This window comes from Coregonus lavaretus (assembly GCF_964263955.1).
Source record: "Coregonus lavaretus genome assembly, chromosome: 35".
In the NCBI taxonomy this organism is placed as follows: domain Eukaryota; kingdom Metazoa; phylum Chordata; class Actinopteri; order Salmoniformes; family Salmonidae; genus Coregonus; species Coregonus lavaretus.
The window spans coordinates 4536751-4551750 of NC_140022.1; the positions used below are offsets into that span (position 1 = coordinate 4536751).

Below are 15000 nucleotides of genomic sequence, written 5' to 3' on the forward strand. Positions count from 1 at the left end.
CCTCTCTCTTTCCCGCTCTCCCGCTCTCCCTCTCTCCCTCTCTCTTTCCCCCTCTCCCTCTCTCTTTCCCCCTCTCCCTCTCTCTTTCCCCCTCTCCCTCTCTCTTTCCCGCTCTCCCGCTCTCCCTCTCTCTTTCCCCCTCTCCCTCTCTCTTTCCCCCTCTCCCTCTCTCTTTCCCCCTCTCCCTCTCTCTTTCCCCCTCTCCCTCTCCCTCTCTCTTTCCCTCTCTCCCTCTCTCTTTCCCGCTCTCCCTCTCTCTTTCCCGCTCTCCCTCTCTCTTTCCCCCTCTCCCTCTCTGTTTCCCCCTCTCCCTCTCTCTTTCTCCCTCTCCCTCTCTCTTTCCCCCTCTCCCTCTCTCTTTCCCGCTCTCCCTCTCTCTTTCTCCCTCTCCCTCTCTCTTTCCCGCTCTCCCTCTCTCTTTCCCGCTCTCCCTCTCTCTTTCCCGCTCTCCCTCTCTCTTTCCCCCTCTCCCTCTCTCTTCCCCCTCTCCCTCTCTCTTTCCCCCTCTCCCTCTCTCTTTCCCGCTCTCCCTCTCTCTTTCCCGCTCTCCCTCTCTCTTTCCCGCTCTCCCTCTCTCTTTCCCCCTCTCCCTCTCTCTTTCCCCCCTCTCTCTCTCTTTCCCCCTCTCCCTCTCTCATTCCCCCTCTCCCTCGCTCTTTCCCGCTCTCCCTCTCTCTTTCCCCCTCTCCCTCTCTCTTTCCCCCTCTCCCTCTCTCTTCCCCCCTCTCCCTCGCTCTTTACCCCTCTCCCTCTCTCTTTACCCCTCTCCCTCTCTCTTTCCCCCTCTCCCTCTTTCTTTCCCACTCTCCCTCTCTCTTTCCCCCTCTCCCTCTCTCTTTCCCCCTCTCCCTCCAGACCAGTCTAGTGTCTGTGGAGGGCCTGTCCAAGCTGGTGGACCCGTCCCAGCTGTCCGCTGACCTGGGCGGTTCTCTGGAGTATGACCATGTGGAGTGGACGGAGCTACGGCTGGGCCTGGAGGAGTTCTCAGGGGCCGCTGGACAGCTGCTGGCCCAACTAGAGCAGCTGGAGGCTGGGCTGACCCGTGTAGGCGAGCCCCAGGGCGTGGATGAGGCCCGCAAGTAAGACGGATACAGATGTGTGTGTGTGTGGCTGGTGCAGTAAGCTATGTGTTTTGTGTCTGTGTGTGTGTTCATGCTGTGTGTTTATGTATGTGTGTGTTTGACCAGGCTGCTAGAGGAGCATGGCCGACTACGTACCACCGTTGCCACGGCTCCCATCGACGCCATCGACCGCGAGGGGCGGAGCTTGCTCCAGCGCATGCGGCTTGGCCCCGCCCACAGCGGCGAAGCCCCTAGCGACGCGCCCAGCAGTAGCCAAGGTTATGGAAGCTGGTTGTCGGGCGGGGCTGATTTCCAGAGTGTAGCGCCGAAGGTGGCCGCCCTGCTGGAGAGGCTGCAGACTGCCAGGACACACCTGCAGCAGAGCTGGACCGAACGGAAAGCTCACCTAGACCAGGTCTTACAGCTGCACCTATACGAACAGGACGCTGCCAAGGTGTGTGTGTATGGGAGGGTAAAGAGTGTGTTTGTGTGTATGTGTGTGTGTGTTATGTGTGAATGTGTGTGTTATGTGTGTGTGTGGGAGTGGGAGTCAGAGGGAGAGGGAAGAAGATACAAAGGTATTAGTCTGCCTGTGGTGGTACAGTTTAGAGCCCGCTGGTAGAGACCATCTGTTGTCTGAATGAACAGCAGTGGTGGAGACAGCAGGTCGGTTGGCAGACATCCCTCCCTTTCTCTCTCTCTCTCTCTCTCTCTCTCTCTCTCTCTCTCTCTCTCTCTCTCTCTCTCTCTCTCTCTCTCTCTCTCTCTCTCTCTCTCTCTCTCTCTCTCTCTCTCTCTCTCTCTCTCTCTCTCTCTCTCTCTCTCTCTCTCTCTCTCTCTCTCTCTCTCTCTCTCTCTCTCTCTCTCTCTCTCTCTCTCCCTCTCTCTCTCTCTCTCTCTCTCTCTCTCTCCCTCTCTCTCTTCCTCTCTCTCTCTCTCGCTCTCTCTCTCTCTCTCTCTCTCTCTCTCTCTCTCTCTCTCTCTCTCCCTCTCTCTCTTCCTCTCTCTCTCTCTCTCTCTCCCTCTCTTTCTCTCTCTCTCTCTCTCTCTCTCTCTCTCTCTCTCTCTCTCTCTCTCTCTCTCTCTTTCTCTCTCTCGCTCTCTCCCTTTCTCCCTTTCTCCCTTATTCTGTACATGTCTGAATAGATTAACATCTGTGTGTGTGTGTGTGCGTGCCTGTGCGTTTTTGTGTCTGTGTGTGTGTGTGTAACCCTCTGTGTGTGTGTTGTAGATGTCCGAGTGGATAGCCCACAGTAAGGATCTGTTCCTGCAGAGTCAGACAGAGGTTGGCCTCAACCACCAGCATGCCCTGGAACTCCAGACCCAGCACCAGCACTTCACCATGAACTCTATGGTACGGACACTCTCTTACCCTTTACTATGAACTCTATGGTACGGACTCTCTGTTAACCATCACTGTGAACTCTATGGTGTGTACAATTCACAGTCTATGGTAGGGGCAGAACTCTATGGTACAGACACTTTATTGCTCTTAACCTTGAACTCTACGGTACAGACATTCTATTTATTACATGACACTTTGAACTCTGCGGTACAGACATTCTATTTATTACATGACACTGAACTCTACGGTACAGACATTCTATTTATTACATGACACTTTGAACTCTGCGGTACAGACATTCTATTTATTACATGACACTGAACTCTACGGTACAGACATTCTATTTATTACATGACACTTTGAACTCTACGGTACAGACATTCTATTTATTACATGACACTTTGAACTCTACGGTACGGACATTCTATTTATTACATGACACTTTGAACTCTACGGTACAGACATTCTATTTATTACATGACACTTTGAACTCTACGGTACAGACATTCTATTTATCACATGACACTTTGAACTCTACGGTACAGACATTCTATTTATTACATGACACTTTGAACTCTATGGTACGGACATTCTATTTATTACATGACACTTTGAACTCTACATTACAGATATTATATTACACTTTACCTATTAACATGAGTTGTGAACTGTATTGTATGGTACTGTCACTTCATGAACACTGATCTTTAACCCCTAACCTCTGACCCCTCCTCAGAATGGGAGTGTGAACGTGGACGGGGTGGTCTCCGTCGCGACGCGGCTGTGTGAGGGGTGTCACTACGGAGCGGAGCGGATCACGTGTGTCTCGTCACGGCTCCAGGAGGACTGGAAGGGGCTGATATCAGTGCTGGAGGAACGCAGCAACACACTGGTCATGTCCACCGACTTCCACCAGGGAGCGGAACAGGTGTGTCTTGCATTTCGCTCATCTCAATCTGAGTCTACCTTTAAAGAGAAGTTAACCTAAATAACTCTGTGTGTAATGAGTTTGACAGAAAATAGAACTCTGTGTGTAATGAGTTTGACAGAAAATAGAACTCTGTGTGTAATGAGTTTAACAGAAAATAGAACTCTGTGTGTAATGAGTTTGACAGAAAATAGAACTCTTTGTGTAATGAGTTTGACAGAAAATAGAACTCTGTGTGTAATGAGTTTGACAGAAAATAGAACTCAGTGTGTAATGAGATTGACAGAAAATAGAACTCTGTGTTTAATGAGTTTAACAGAAAATAGAACTCTGTGTGTAATGAGTTTAACAGATAATAGAACTTTGTGTGTAATAAGAACTCAGTGTGTAATGAGTTTAACAGAAAATATAACTTTGTGTGTAATGAGAACTCAGTGTGTAATGAGTTTAACTGAAAATAGAACTCAGTGTGTAATGAGTTAGACAGAAAATATAACTCAGTGTGTAATGAGTTTGACAGGAAATATAACTTAGTGTGTCATGTTTCAGTTCCTGGGCCGTGTAGAGTGCTGATGTAAGGTCTATGTGTTTAGAACGTGTTTGTTTTTGTGACTGTTGGGTTGTGTATAACGTGTGTGTGTATATACATGTGACGTGTGTGCATTATGTTTCAGTTCCTGGGGCGTGTGGAGCGCTGGTGTGAGGCGTGTGCTGACGACTCTTTGACGGTGGAGATGGCAGAGCTGGAGGCGTCCATACAACAACACCAGACGCTCTACGAAGAGATAACATCAGCCTACACACAGGTACACAACACACGCACACATTTACATTTACTCTACGAAGAGATAACATCAGCCTACACACAGGTACACAACACACGCACACATTTACATTTACTCTACGAAGAGATAACATCAGCCTACACACAGGTACACAACACACGCACACATTTACATTTACTCTACGAAGAGATAACATCAGCCTACACACAGGTACACAACACACGCACACATTTACATTTACTCTACGAAGAGATAACATCAGCCTACACACAGGTACACAACACACGCACACATTTACATTTTAGTCATTTAGCAGACGCTCTTATCCAGAGCGACTTACAATTAGTACAGATCAGTGGAGGCTGCTGAGGGGAGGACGGCTCATAACAATGGCCGGAATGGAGTAGATGGTGGTTGATACCGCTCCATTCCATCCATTATACTCCATTCCAGACATTATTATGAGCCGTCCTCCCCTCAGCAGCCTCCACTGGTACAGATGTACAGGGCATTGGGAAAGTATTCAGACCCCTTGACTTTTTCCACATTTTGTTACGTTACAGCCTTATTCTAAAAACAGGTTTTTATAAATGTTTGCAAATGTATAAAAAAATAATAAAACGGAAATATCACATTTACATAAGTATTCAGACCCTTTACTCAGTACTTTGTTGAAGCACCTTGGCAGCGATTACAGCCTTGAGTCTTCTTGGTTATGATGCTACAAGCTTGGCACACCTGTATTTGGGGAGTTTCTCCCATTCTTCTCTGCAGATCCTCTCAAGCTCTGTCAGGTTGGATGGGGAGCATCGCTGCACAGCTATTTTCAGGTCTCTCCAGAGATGTTCGATTGGGTTCAAGTCTGGGCTCTGGCTGTGCCACTCAAGGACATTCAGAGACTTGTCCCGAAGCCACTCCTGCGTTGTCTTGGCTGTGTGCTTAGGGTCGTTGTCCTGTTGGAAGGAGAACCTTCGCTCCAGTCTGAGGTCCTGAGCGCTCTGGAGCAGGTTTCCATCAAGGATGTCTCTCTGTACTTTGCTCCGTTCATCTTTCCCTCGATCCTGACTAGTCTCCCAGTCCCTGCCGCTGAAAAACATCCCCACAGCATGATGCTGCCACCACCATGCTTCACCGTAGGGATGGTGCCAGGTTTCCTCCAGACGCGACGCTTGGCATTCAGGCCAAAGAGTTCAATCTTGGTTTCATCAGACCAGAGAATCTTGTTTCTCATGGTCTGAGAGTCTTTAGGTGCCTTTTGGCAAACTCCAAGTGGGCTGTCATGAGCCTTTTACTGAGGAGTGACTTCTGACTGGGCACTCTACCATAAAGGCCTGATTGGTGGAATGCTGCAGAGATGGTTGTCCTTCTGGAAGGTTCTCCTATAGCGATGGGATGGACAGAGTGTGAAGAAGGAATATGCTTTATTCAGCCCAATAAGGTAGTCCGCAGCAATGCGTAAACACGATCCCAGTGCGACTTAAATGCGTACTGGGAACCAGACATACACAGGTAAATATTCCCAGCGATAAAATAACAAAAATACTCAACCGAGCTAGCGATAACTCCACAAAGTAACAATAACACACAAAGACATGGGGAGCAGAAGGAATAGTTATACAGACACTGATGAGGGGATATGTACCAGGTGTGTGTGAAAACAAGACAAAACAAATGGAATGATGAACAGAGGCGCGGCAGTGGCTAGAAGGCCGGTGACGATGAACGCCGAAGCCTGCTCGAACAAGGAGAGGAGTCAGCCTCGGAGGGATCCGTGACATCTCCTTACTCCACAGAGGAACTCTGGCGCTCTGACATGCACTGTCAACTGTGGGACCTGTCCAATCAATTGAATTTACCACAGGTGGACTCCAATCAAGTTGTAGAAACATCTCAAGGATGATCAATGGAAACAAGATGCACCTGAGCTCAATTTCGAGTCTCATAGCAAAGGGTCTGAATACTTATGTAAATCATTTCTAAAAACCTGTTTTTGCTTTGTCATTATGGGGTATTGTGTGTAGATTGATGAGGAAAACATATAATTTGATCAATTTTAGAATAAGGCTGTAACGTAACAACATGTGGAGAAAGGGAATGGGTCTGAATACTTTCTGAATGCACTGTACATGTACTCACATCACCTCTGTATGTGTCTATGTGTTTAGGTTTATATACATTGTTTTATATCCAGTTTAATGATTTATGTAAATTGTTTACATATATTTAGTTTATATAAATTGTTTATTGGTGTTCATGTACTCTGTGTGCACATGTATCCTACCTGTGTGCTTTAATTTGTGTTGTTTATGTGTGTGTCTGTGTGTGTGTGTGTCTGTGTGTGTGTGTCTGTGTGTGTGTGTGTGTGTGTGTGTCTCTGTGTGTGTGTGTCTGTGTGTGGGTGTGTGTGTGTGTCTGTGTGTGTGTGTGTCTGTGTGTGTGTGTGTGTCTGTGTGTGTGTGTGTGTGTGTCTCTGTGTGTGTGTGTGTGTGTGTGTGTCTGTGTATGTGTGTCTGTGTGTGTGTGTGTGTGTGTGTGTGTCTGTGTGTGTGTGTGTGTGTGTGTGTGTGTGTGTGTGTGTGTCCGACCCCAGGTCAGTGAGAGCGGTAAAGCCCTATTGGAAGTGCTTCAGCGTCCAGCGGAGCCTGACGAGTCTGGGTTACCAGTGGCAACCACTGACTTCACAGCCGCAACACACGGCATCATGGGAGTTCTGCACGAGGTCATGCAGGGTCACCAGCATGTCGAAGGGGCGTGGCAACACCGCAAGCTCCGCCTACACCAGCGTCTGCAGCTGTGTGTTTTCCAGCAGGACGTACGGCAGGTACTGAAGCCCTTTACCACTCTCACTGACCTGGGCTTGGACACACACAAACACACACACACACACACACGTTTGTTTTGCTACCCTTGTGGGGACCAAACAATTGATTCCCATTCAAAATACTATTTTCCCTAACCCCTAAACCTAACCCTAACCCTAACCCTAACCTTTAACCTAACCTTAAACCCAAACCCCTAAACCTTACCCCTAACCCCTAACCCTAATTATAACCCTAATTGTAACCCTAAACCTAACCCCTAAGCCTAAAATAGCCTTTTTCGTGGTGAGACCGGCGAAATATCCCCGCTTGTCAGACTCTTCCCTGTTTTACTATCCTTGTGAGGCGTTCTGGTCCCCACCTGGATAGTAAAACCACACACACACACACAGAGAGAGAGAAAGCTGTGTCATTGTTATTTCGTCCTCACCCTGTAGGTTCTGGACTGGGTGGAGCAGCATGGAGAGGTGTTTCTCAATAAGCACACCGGTGTGGGGAAGAGCCTCCACCGAGCACGAGCACTGCAGAAACGCCATGACGATTTTCAACAGGTGGCCCAGGTACAGTAACACTATGCTATGAGCGAGTTCAGTGGGTAGCCCACGACCCTCGACCCTGGGGGTGGCCTGTCCTCAAACCCTCGACCTCAATCACGTGACTTCCGTCTCGCTTCCGCATTGTCTCCGTACTGCTGTGCTGTTTGTTGCTACTTGGCTACCTGCCAAACTATTCACGTTTTACTTTTAATAAACGTTTAATCAATCTCTGTGTTCAACAAATTTACCAACTTTTTAGTTTTGTCCTCACTCATCTTTTTTCGTTAAACTTTTTCACCCCGGACGTTTATCCCGAGACAGAAGAGTCATTTTCCTGTGCGTTTTAGCTGCCAACTTTACGTTATTTTCCTTTTTTCCATCGCAACTTTTTTCCCTTATTCAACTTTTTCACTCCGGACGCTTTATCTGGACATGGTTCATCAACATCTTCAACAGCCGAAGCTAAGTAGTAACATTAACATGATGTCTTCTAATTGCAGTCGCTGTACTCATAATATACAGGAGAATTCTCGCCTTACGGCGAGAATAGCTGTGCTACAAGCCCAGCTTCAGACGCAATCGTTAGGCAAGGGTAATATCAGTGTAGGAAAGGAAGAAACAGCGTCTGTGCCACCAGTAAGTACAGACAGTAACGTTAGTATAAATCCCCCCGCACAGTCCCCGCAGCCGGACAACTTTCTCATGGCTTCTGGAGGGAAATACTGTTGGAATGCTCAACCGGTGTCGCTCATTCAGCCGACAGAAACCTTCAACCGGTTTTCCCCATTATGTAGCGAGTCGGAGTCTGAGTCTGAGTCTTCTCTAGTCTCTACTCCTCCCGTTACGGGGTCTGAGACTCCGAAGGCTCCCACCATTAGCTCTGACAAATTGAAAACCCTAGTCATTGGCGACTCCATTACCCGCAGTATTAGACTTAAAACGAATCACCCAGCGATCATACACTGTTTACCAGGGGGCAGGGCTACCGACGTTAAGGCTAATCTAAAGATGGTGCTGGCTAAAGCTAAAACTGGCGAGTGTAGAGAGTATAGAGATATTGTTATCCACGTCGGCACCAACGATGTTAGGATGAAACAGTCAGAGGTCACCAAGTGCAACATAGCTTCAGCGTGTAAATCAGCTAGAAAGATGTGTCGGCATCGAGTAATTGTCTCTGGCCCCCTCCCAGTTAGGGGAAGTGACGAGCTCTACAGCAGAGTCTCAGCACTTAATCGCTGGTTGAAAACTGTTTTCTGCCCCTCCCAAAAGATAACATTTGTGGATAATTGGCCCTCTTTCTGGGACTCACCCACAAACAGGACCAAGCCTGACCTGCTGAGGAGTGACGGACTCCATCCTAGCTGGAGGGGTGCTCTCCTCTTATCTACCAACATAGATAGGGCTCTAACTCCTCTAGCCCCACAGTGAAATAGGGTGCAGGCCAGGCAGCAGGCTGTTAGCCAACCTGCCAGCTTAGTGGAGTCTGCCAATAGCACAGTCAGTGTAGTCAGCTCAGCCATACCCATTGAGACTGTGTCTGTGCCTCGATCTAGGTTGGGCAAAACTAAACATGGCGGTGTTCACCCTAGCAATCTTATTAGGATAAAGACCTCCTCCATTCCTGCCATTATTGAAAGAGATCGTGATACCTCACATCTCAAAATAGGGTTACTTAATGTTAGATCCCTCACTTCAAAGGCAGTCATAGTCAATGAACTAATCACTGATCATAATCTTGATGTGATTGGCCTGACTGAAACATGGCTTAAGCCTGATGAATTTGCTGTGTTAAATGAGGCCTCACCTCCTGGTTACACTAGTGACCATATTCCCCGTGCATCCCGCAAAGGCGGAGGTGTTGCTAACATTTACGATAGCAAATTTCAATTTACAAAAAAAAATATGGCGTTTTCATCTTTTGAGCTTCTAGTCATGAAATCTATGCAGCCTACTCAATCACTTTTTATAGCTACTGTTTACAGGCCTCCTGGGCCATATACAGCGTTCCTCTCTGAGTTTCCTGAATTCCTATCAGACCTTGTAGTCATAGCAGATCATATTCTAATTTTTGGTGATTTTAATATTCACATGGAGAAGTCCACAGACCCACTCCAAAAGTCTTTCGGAGCCATTATCGACTCAGTGGGTTTTGTCCAACATGTCTCTGGACCTACTCACTGCCACAGTCATACTCTGGACCTAGTTTTGTCCCATGGAATAAATGTTGTAGATCTTAATGTTTTTCCACAAAATCCTGGACTATCGGACCACCATTTTATTACGTTTGCAATCGCAACAAATAATCTGCTCAGACCCCAACCAAGGAGCATCAAAAGTCGTGCTATAAATTCTCAGACAACACAAAAATTCATTGATGCCCTTCCAGACTCCTTCTGCCTATAAAACTGTGAAGGACCTAGGCGTTACTCTTGACCCTGATCTCTCTTTTGACGAACATATCAAGACTGTTTCAAGGACAGCTTTTTTCCATCTACGTAACATTGCAAAAATCAGAAATTTTCTGTCCAAAAATGATGCAGAAAAATTAATCCATGCATTTGTTACTTCTAGGTTAGACTACTGCAATGCTCTATTTTCCGGCTACCCGGATAAAGCACTAAATAAACTTCAGTTAGTGCTAAATACGGCTGCTAGAATCCTGACTAGAACCAAGAAATTTGATCATATTACTCCAGTGCTAGCTTCCCTACACTGGCTTCCTGTTAAGGCAAGGGCTGATTTCAAGGTTTTACTGTTAACCTATAAAGCGTTACATGGGCTTGCTCCTACCTATCTTTCCGAGTTGGTCCTGCCGTACATACCAATACGTACGCTACGGTCACAAGACGCAGGCCTCCTAATTGTCCCTAGAATTTCTAAGCAAACAGCGGGAGGCAGGGCTTTCTCCTATAGATCTCCATTTTTATGGAACAGTCTGCCTACCCATGTGAGAGACGCAGACTCGGTCTCAACCTTTAAGTCTTTACTGAAGACTTATCTCTTCAGTAGGTCATATGATTGAGTGTAGTCTGGCCCAGGAGTGTGAAGGTGAACGGAAAGGCTGGAGCAACGAACAGCCCTTGCTGTCTCTGCCAGGCCGGTTCCCCTCTCCACTGGGGTTCTCTGCCTCTAACCCTGTTGCAGGGGCTGAGTCACTGGCTTGCTGGTGCTCTTTCATGCCGTCCCTGGGAGGGGTGCGTCACTTGAGTGGGTTGAGTTACTGATGTGATCTTCCTGTCTGGGTTGGCGCCCCCCCCTTGGTTTGTGCTGTGGTGGAGACCTCTGTGGGCTATACTCGGCCTTGTCTCAGGATTGTAAGTTGGTGGTTGGGGATATCCCTCTAGTGGTGCGGGGGCTGTGCTTTGGCGGAGTGGGTGGGGTTATATCCTTCCTGTTTGGCCCTGTCCGGGGGTTTCTTCGGATGGGGCCACAGTGTCTCCGGACCGCTCCTGTCTCAGCCTCCAGTATTTATGCTGCAGTAGTTTATGTGTCGGGGGGCTGGGGTTAGTTGGTTATACCTGGAGTACTTCTCCTGTCTTATCCAGTGTCCTGTGTGAATTTAAGTATGCTCTCTCTAATTCTCTCGTTCTCTCTTTCTCTCTGAGAACCTGAGCCCTAGGACCATACGTCAGGACTACCGGGCATGATGACACCTTGCTGTCCCCAGTCCGCCTGGCCTTGCTGCTATTCCAGTTTCAACTGTTCTGCCTGCGGCTACGAAACCCCTACCTGTCCCAGACCTGCTGTTTTCAACTCTTAATGATCGGCTATGAAAAGCCAACTGAGAGACCTGAGCCCTAGGACCATACGTCGGGACTACCGGCCGTGGTGACTCCTTGCTGTCCCCAGTCCGCCTGGCCTTGCTGCTATTCCAGTTTCAACTGTTCTGCCTGCGGTTATGGAACCCCTACCTGTCCCAGACCTGCTGTTTTCAACTCTTAATGATCGGCTATGAAAAGCCAACTGAGATTTATTCCTGATTATTATTTGACCATGCTTGTCACTTATGAACATTTTTGAACATCTTGGCACAGCCAGAAGAGGACTGGCCACCCCTCATAGCCTGGTTCCTCTCTAGGTTTCTTCCTAGGTTTTGCCTTTCTAGGGAGTTTTTCCTAGCCACCGTGCTTCTACACCTGCATTACTAGCTGTTTGGGGTTTTAGGCTGGGTTTCTGTACAGCACTTCGAGATATTAGCTGATGTAAGAAGGGCTATATAAAATAAAATTGATTGATTGATTGATTGGGGGTGGCCTGTCCTCAAACCCTCGACCCTGGGGGGTGGCCTGGCCTCAAACCCTCGACCCTGGGGGTGGCCTGTCTCTCTCTCTCTCTCTCTCTCTCTCTCTCTCTCTCTCTCTCTCTCTCTCTCTCTCTCTCTCTCTCTCTCGCTCTCTCTCTCTCTCTCTCTCTCTCTCTCTCTCTCTCTCTCTCTCTCTCTCTCTCTCTCTCTCTCTCTCTCTCTCTCTCTCTCTCTCTCTCTCTCTCTCTCTCTCTCTCTCTCTCTCTCTCTCTCTCTCTCTCTCTCTCTCTCTCTCTCTCTCTCTCTCTCTCTCTCTCTCTCTCTCTCTCTCTCTCTCTCTCTCTCTCTCTCTCCCCTCTCTCCTTCTCTCATCCCTCTCTCTCCCCTTCTCTCTGTAGAACACCTATACCAATGCTGAGAAGCTGCTGGAGGCAGCAGGTCAGCTGGCCCAGTCAGGGGAGTGTGAGGAGGGGGAGATCTACTCTGCTGCTGGGGACCTGGAGCTCCGCATGCAGGCCTTCATACAGAGAGTAGAACAGAGGAAACTACTGCTGGACCTCGCTGTCTCCTTTTACATACACACCAAAGAGGTACCTTAATGCATGCGCACACACACACACACATACACCCTGTCACAAAGTGTGTCTACATATGTTTTTTTCTGTGTGTGTGTGTGTGTGTGTGTGTGTGTGTGTGTGTGTGTGTGTGTGTGTGTGTGTGTGTACGTGTGTGTATATATATGATATGTGCGTGCAGCTGTCAGCGTGGATGGAGGGTCTCCAGAGGCAGATGGCAGGGGAGGTGTGTGTGTGTCCTGACTCAGTGGAGTCTCTACAGGCTCTTATCACCCAGCAGCAGCAACAACAGGCCAACACACAGGACGCCTCGCTCTCTGTCATCAGGGAGGGAGAGGACCTCATCCTACAGCTCAGGTAAACACACATACACACACACTTTCAATACCCCTGGTTTCCATTCATTTACTCTGTGTCAGATGTTCTCGTCAGCTCTCTAGACTGGTTCTATTTATTTGGCGCTGATTGTTTGTTTTTGTGTTTGCTTGGTCCCCATGCTTGTCTGTGTGTGTGTGTGTGTTCTTGTGTGTGTGTGTGTGTGTGTGCGTTCGTCCGTGTATTTACCATGTGTTTGTGTTTATATGTATGTCTGTGTGCATGCATGTATGTGTGTTTACCCTGTGTGTGCACATCTCTGTGCGGTTGTGTGTGTATGCGTTTGTGTGTGTGTGTGCCAGGCCCCAGGGCAGTTCAGTGGGCCATGTGGAATCAGTGCTGCAGTCGTTGGAGGAGGCCCAGGTTCAGCTGGAGGAGCTGTTCCACCAGAGGAAGATCAGGCTGGACGTCTATCTGCAGCTACGCATACTACAGCAGTGCTCTCTGGAGGTAGGGCTGTTTGTGTGAGTGTGTGTGTACGTGTGTGTGTGAGAGAGAGTGTTTGTGCTTTAGCCGGTCTCTGACCCTCACTACTGCCCCCTGTAGGTGTCAGGGGAGATGGAGGCGTGGAAGCAGGACCTCCAGAAGCAGGCCCAGGACATCACCACAGAGAAGCTAACGCTAGCACAACCGCGGCTAGTGGAAGCCAACCAGGAGAAGCTAGCATTAGCGCAATCGAGGCTAGTGGATGCTAACCCAGAAGGGCTAACGTTAGCGCAGCAGCGCATACACAGACACATGGAGCGACGGCTAGCCATGAACAACATGACCTATGAGGTCGTCCAGCAGGGTCACGACCTTCAGCAATACATCACCGAAGTACAGGCCTCAGGTAAGACAGAGATTGAGACGGAGAGAGGGATAGAGAGAGAGATAGAGAGAGATGGATGGAGAGAGGGAGAGAGACAGAGAGAGGGATGGAGAGAAAGAGAGAGACAGAAAGAGGGATGGAGAGAGGGAGAGAAACAGAGAGAGGGATGGAGAGAGGGAGAGAAACAGAGAGAGGGAGGGAGAGAGGGATAGAGAGAGGGAGAGAGAGACAGAGAGAGGGATGGAGAGAAGGAGAGAGACAGAGAGAGGGATAGAGAGAGGGAGAGAGACAGAGAGAGGGAGGGAGAGACGGAGAGAGGGATGGAGAGAGGAAGAGAGGGAGACAGAGAGAGGGATGGAGAGGGGGAGAGAAACAGAGAGAGGAATGGAGAGAGGGAGAGAGACAGAGAGAGGGAGGGAGAGAGGGATGGAGAGAGGGAGAGAGAGACAGAGAGAGGGATGGAGAGAAGGAGAGAGACAGAGAGAGGGATAGAGAGAGGGAGAAAGACAGAGAGAGGGAGGGAGAGAGGGAGAGAGACAGAGAGAGGGAGGGAGAGACGGAGAGAGGGATGGAGAGAGGAAGAGAGGGAGACAGAGAGAGGGATGGAGAGAGGGAGAGAAACAGAGAGAGGGAGGGAGAGAGGGATGGAGAGAGGAAGAGAGGGAGACAGAGAGAGGGATGGAGAGAGGGAGAGAGACAGAGAGAGGGAGGGAGAGAGGGATGAGAGAGGAAGAGAGGGAGACAGAGAGAGGGATGGAGAGAGGGAGAGAAACAGAGAGAGGGAGGGAGAGAGGGATGGAGAGAGGAAGAGAGGGAGACAGAGAGAGGGATGGAGAGAGGGAGAGAGACAGAGAGAGGGAGATACAGAAGGAGAGAGAGGGGAGAGAGATATCGAGAAAGACAGAGGTGGAGAGAGATGTTGATGGGTAAAGCTTTTCAATGCATTGTGGAATCTTGGGCGTGTAAGCTTGAAAATAATGAATGGGAATCACTCACCCAAAAATACTATGAACTATCTAACAGCATTCTTCTGTTTAACCCTGACATATTTCTCAGAGGAAATGAGTCATGTTTCAGCCTATACCCTGTCTTCCCCTCTGGGCATTTAGCCAGTTAGCAAAGACGACGCGTGACGACAGCTAATGTGATTGGTCAAAGTGCCCCTGAGGAGAGTGCAGTCAGACTGCAGAGTGATACGCCTCGCTCCGTTCATTCAACCATCCTTCCACTTATACATCCCTCACTTATAACATACCTCCTCATCCTCCTCCTCCTCCTTGACTTGAACAGACTGGTAGAGAGAGAGAGAAAAAATATATAGTTGGAAGGATTTGGGCGAAGGAGAGAGTGATTCATCATATGAAGTAAGAAGGAGAGGCTGAGAGAGAGGGAGAGAGAAATGGGAGGAATATGAGAGCAAGGGAGAGAAGTTTTGGGAGAGAGAGAGGAGAGAGGGAGCGAGATGGGAGGAATATGAGAGAAAGGGAGAGAAAGATTGGAGGAATATGAGAGGGAGGGAGAG

The 15000-nt window shown here is 48.6% G+C and overlaps 1 protein-coding gene across 1 annotated transcript in view; it reads left to right on the top strand.

Moving 5' to 3' along the window:
• kalrnb (kalirin RhoGEF kinase b) overlaps nt 1-15000 on the top strand; it is a gene marked incomplete at both ends in the record, with an annotated part of 45086 nt that overhangs the window by 7868 nt on the left and 22218 nt on the right. The window contains 11 exon segments of the mRNA XM_084152454.1: nt 856-1079; nt 1188-1515; nt 2293-2415; nt 3143-3334; nt 4009-4140; nt 6710-6940; nt 7376-7498; nt 12116-12307; nt 12474-12649; nt 12970-13117; nt 13214-13499. Coding sequence (XP_084008580.1) covers nt 856-1079; nt 1188-1515; nt 2293-2415; nt 3143-3334; nt 4009-4140; nt 6710-6940; nt 7376-7498; nt 12116-12307; nt 12474-12649; nt 12970-13117; nt 13214-13499 — 2155 coding nt within the window.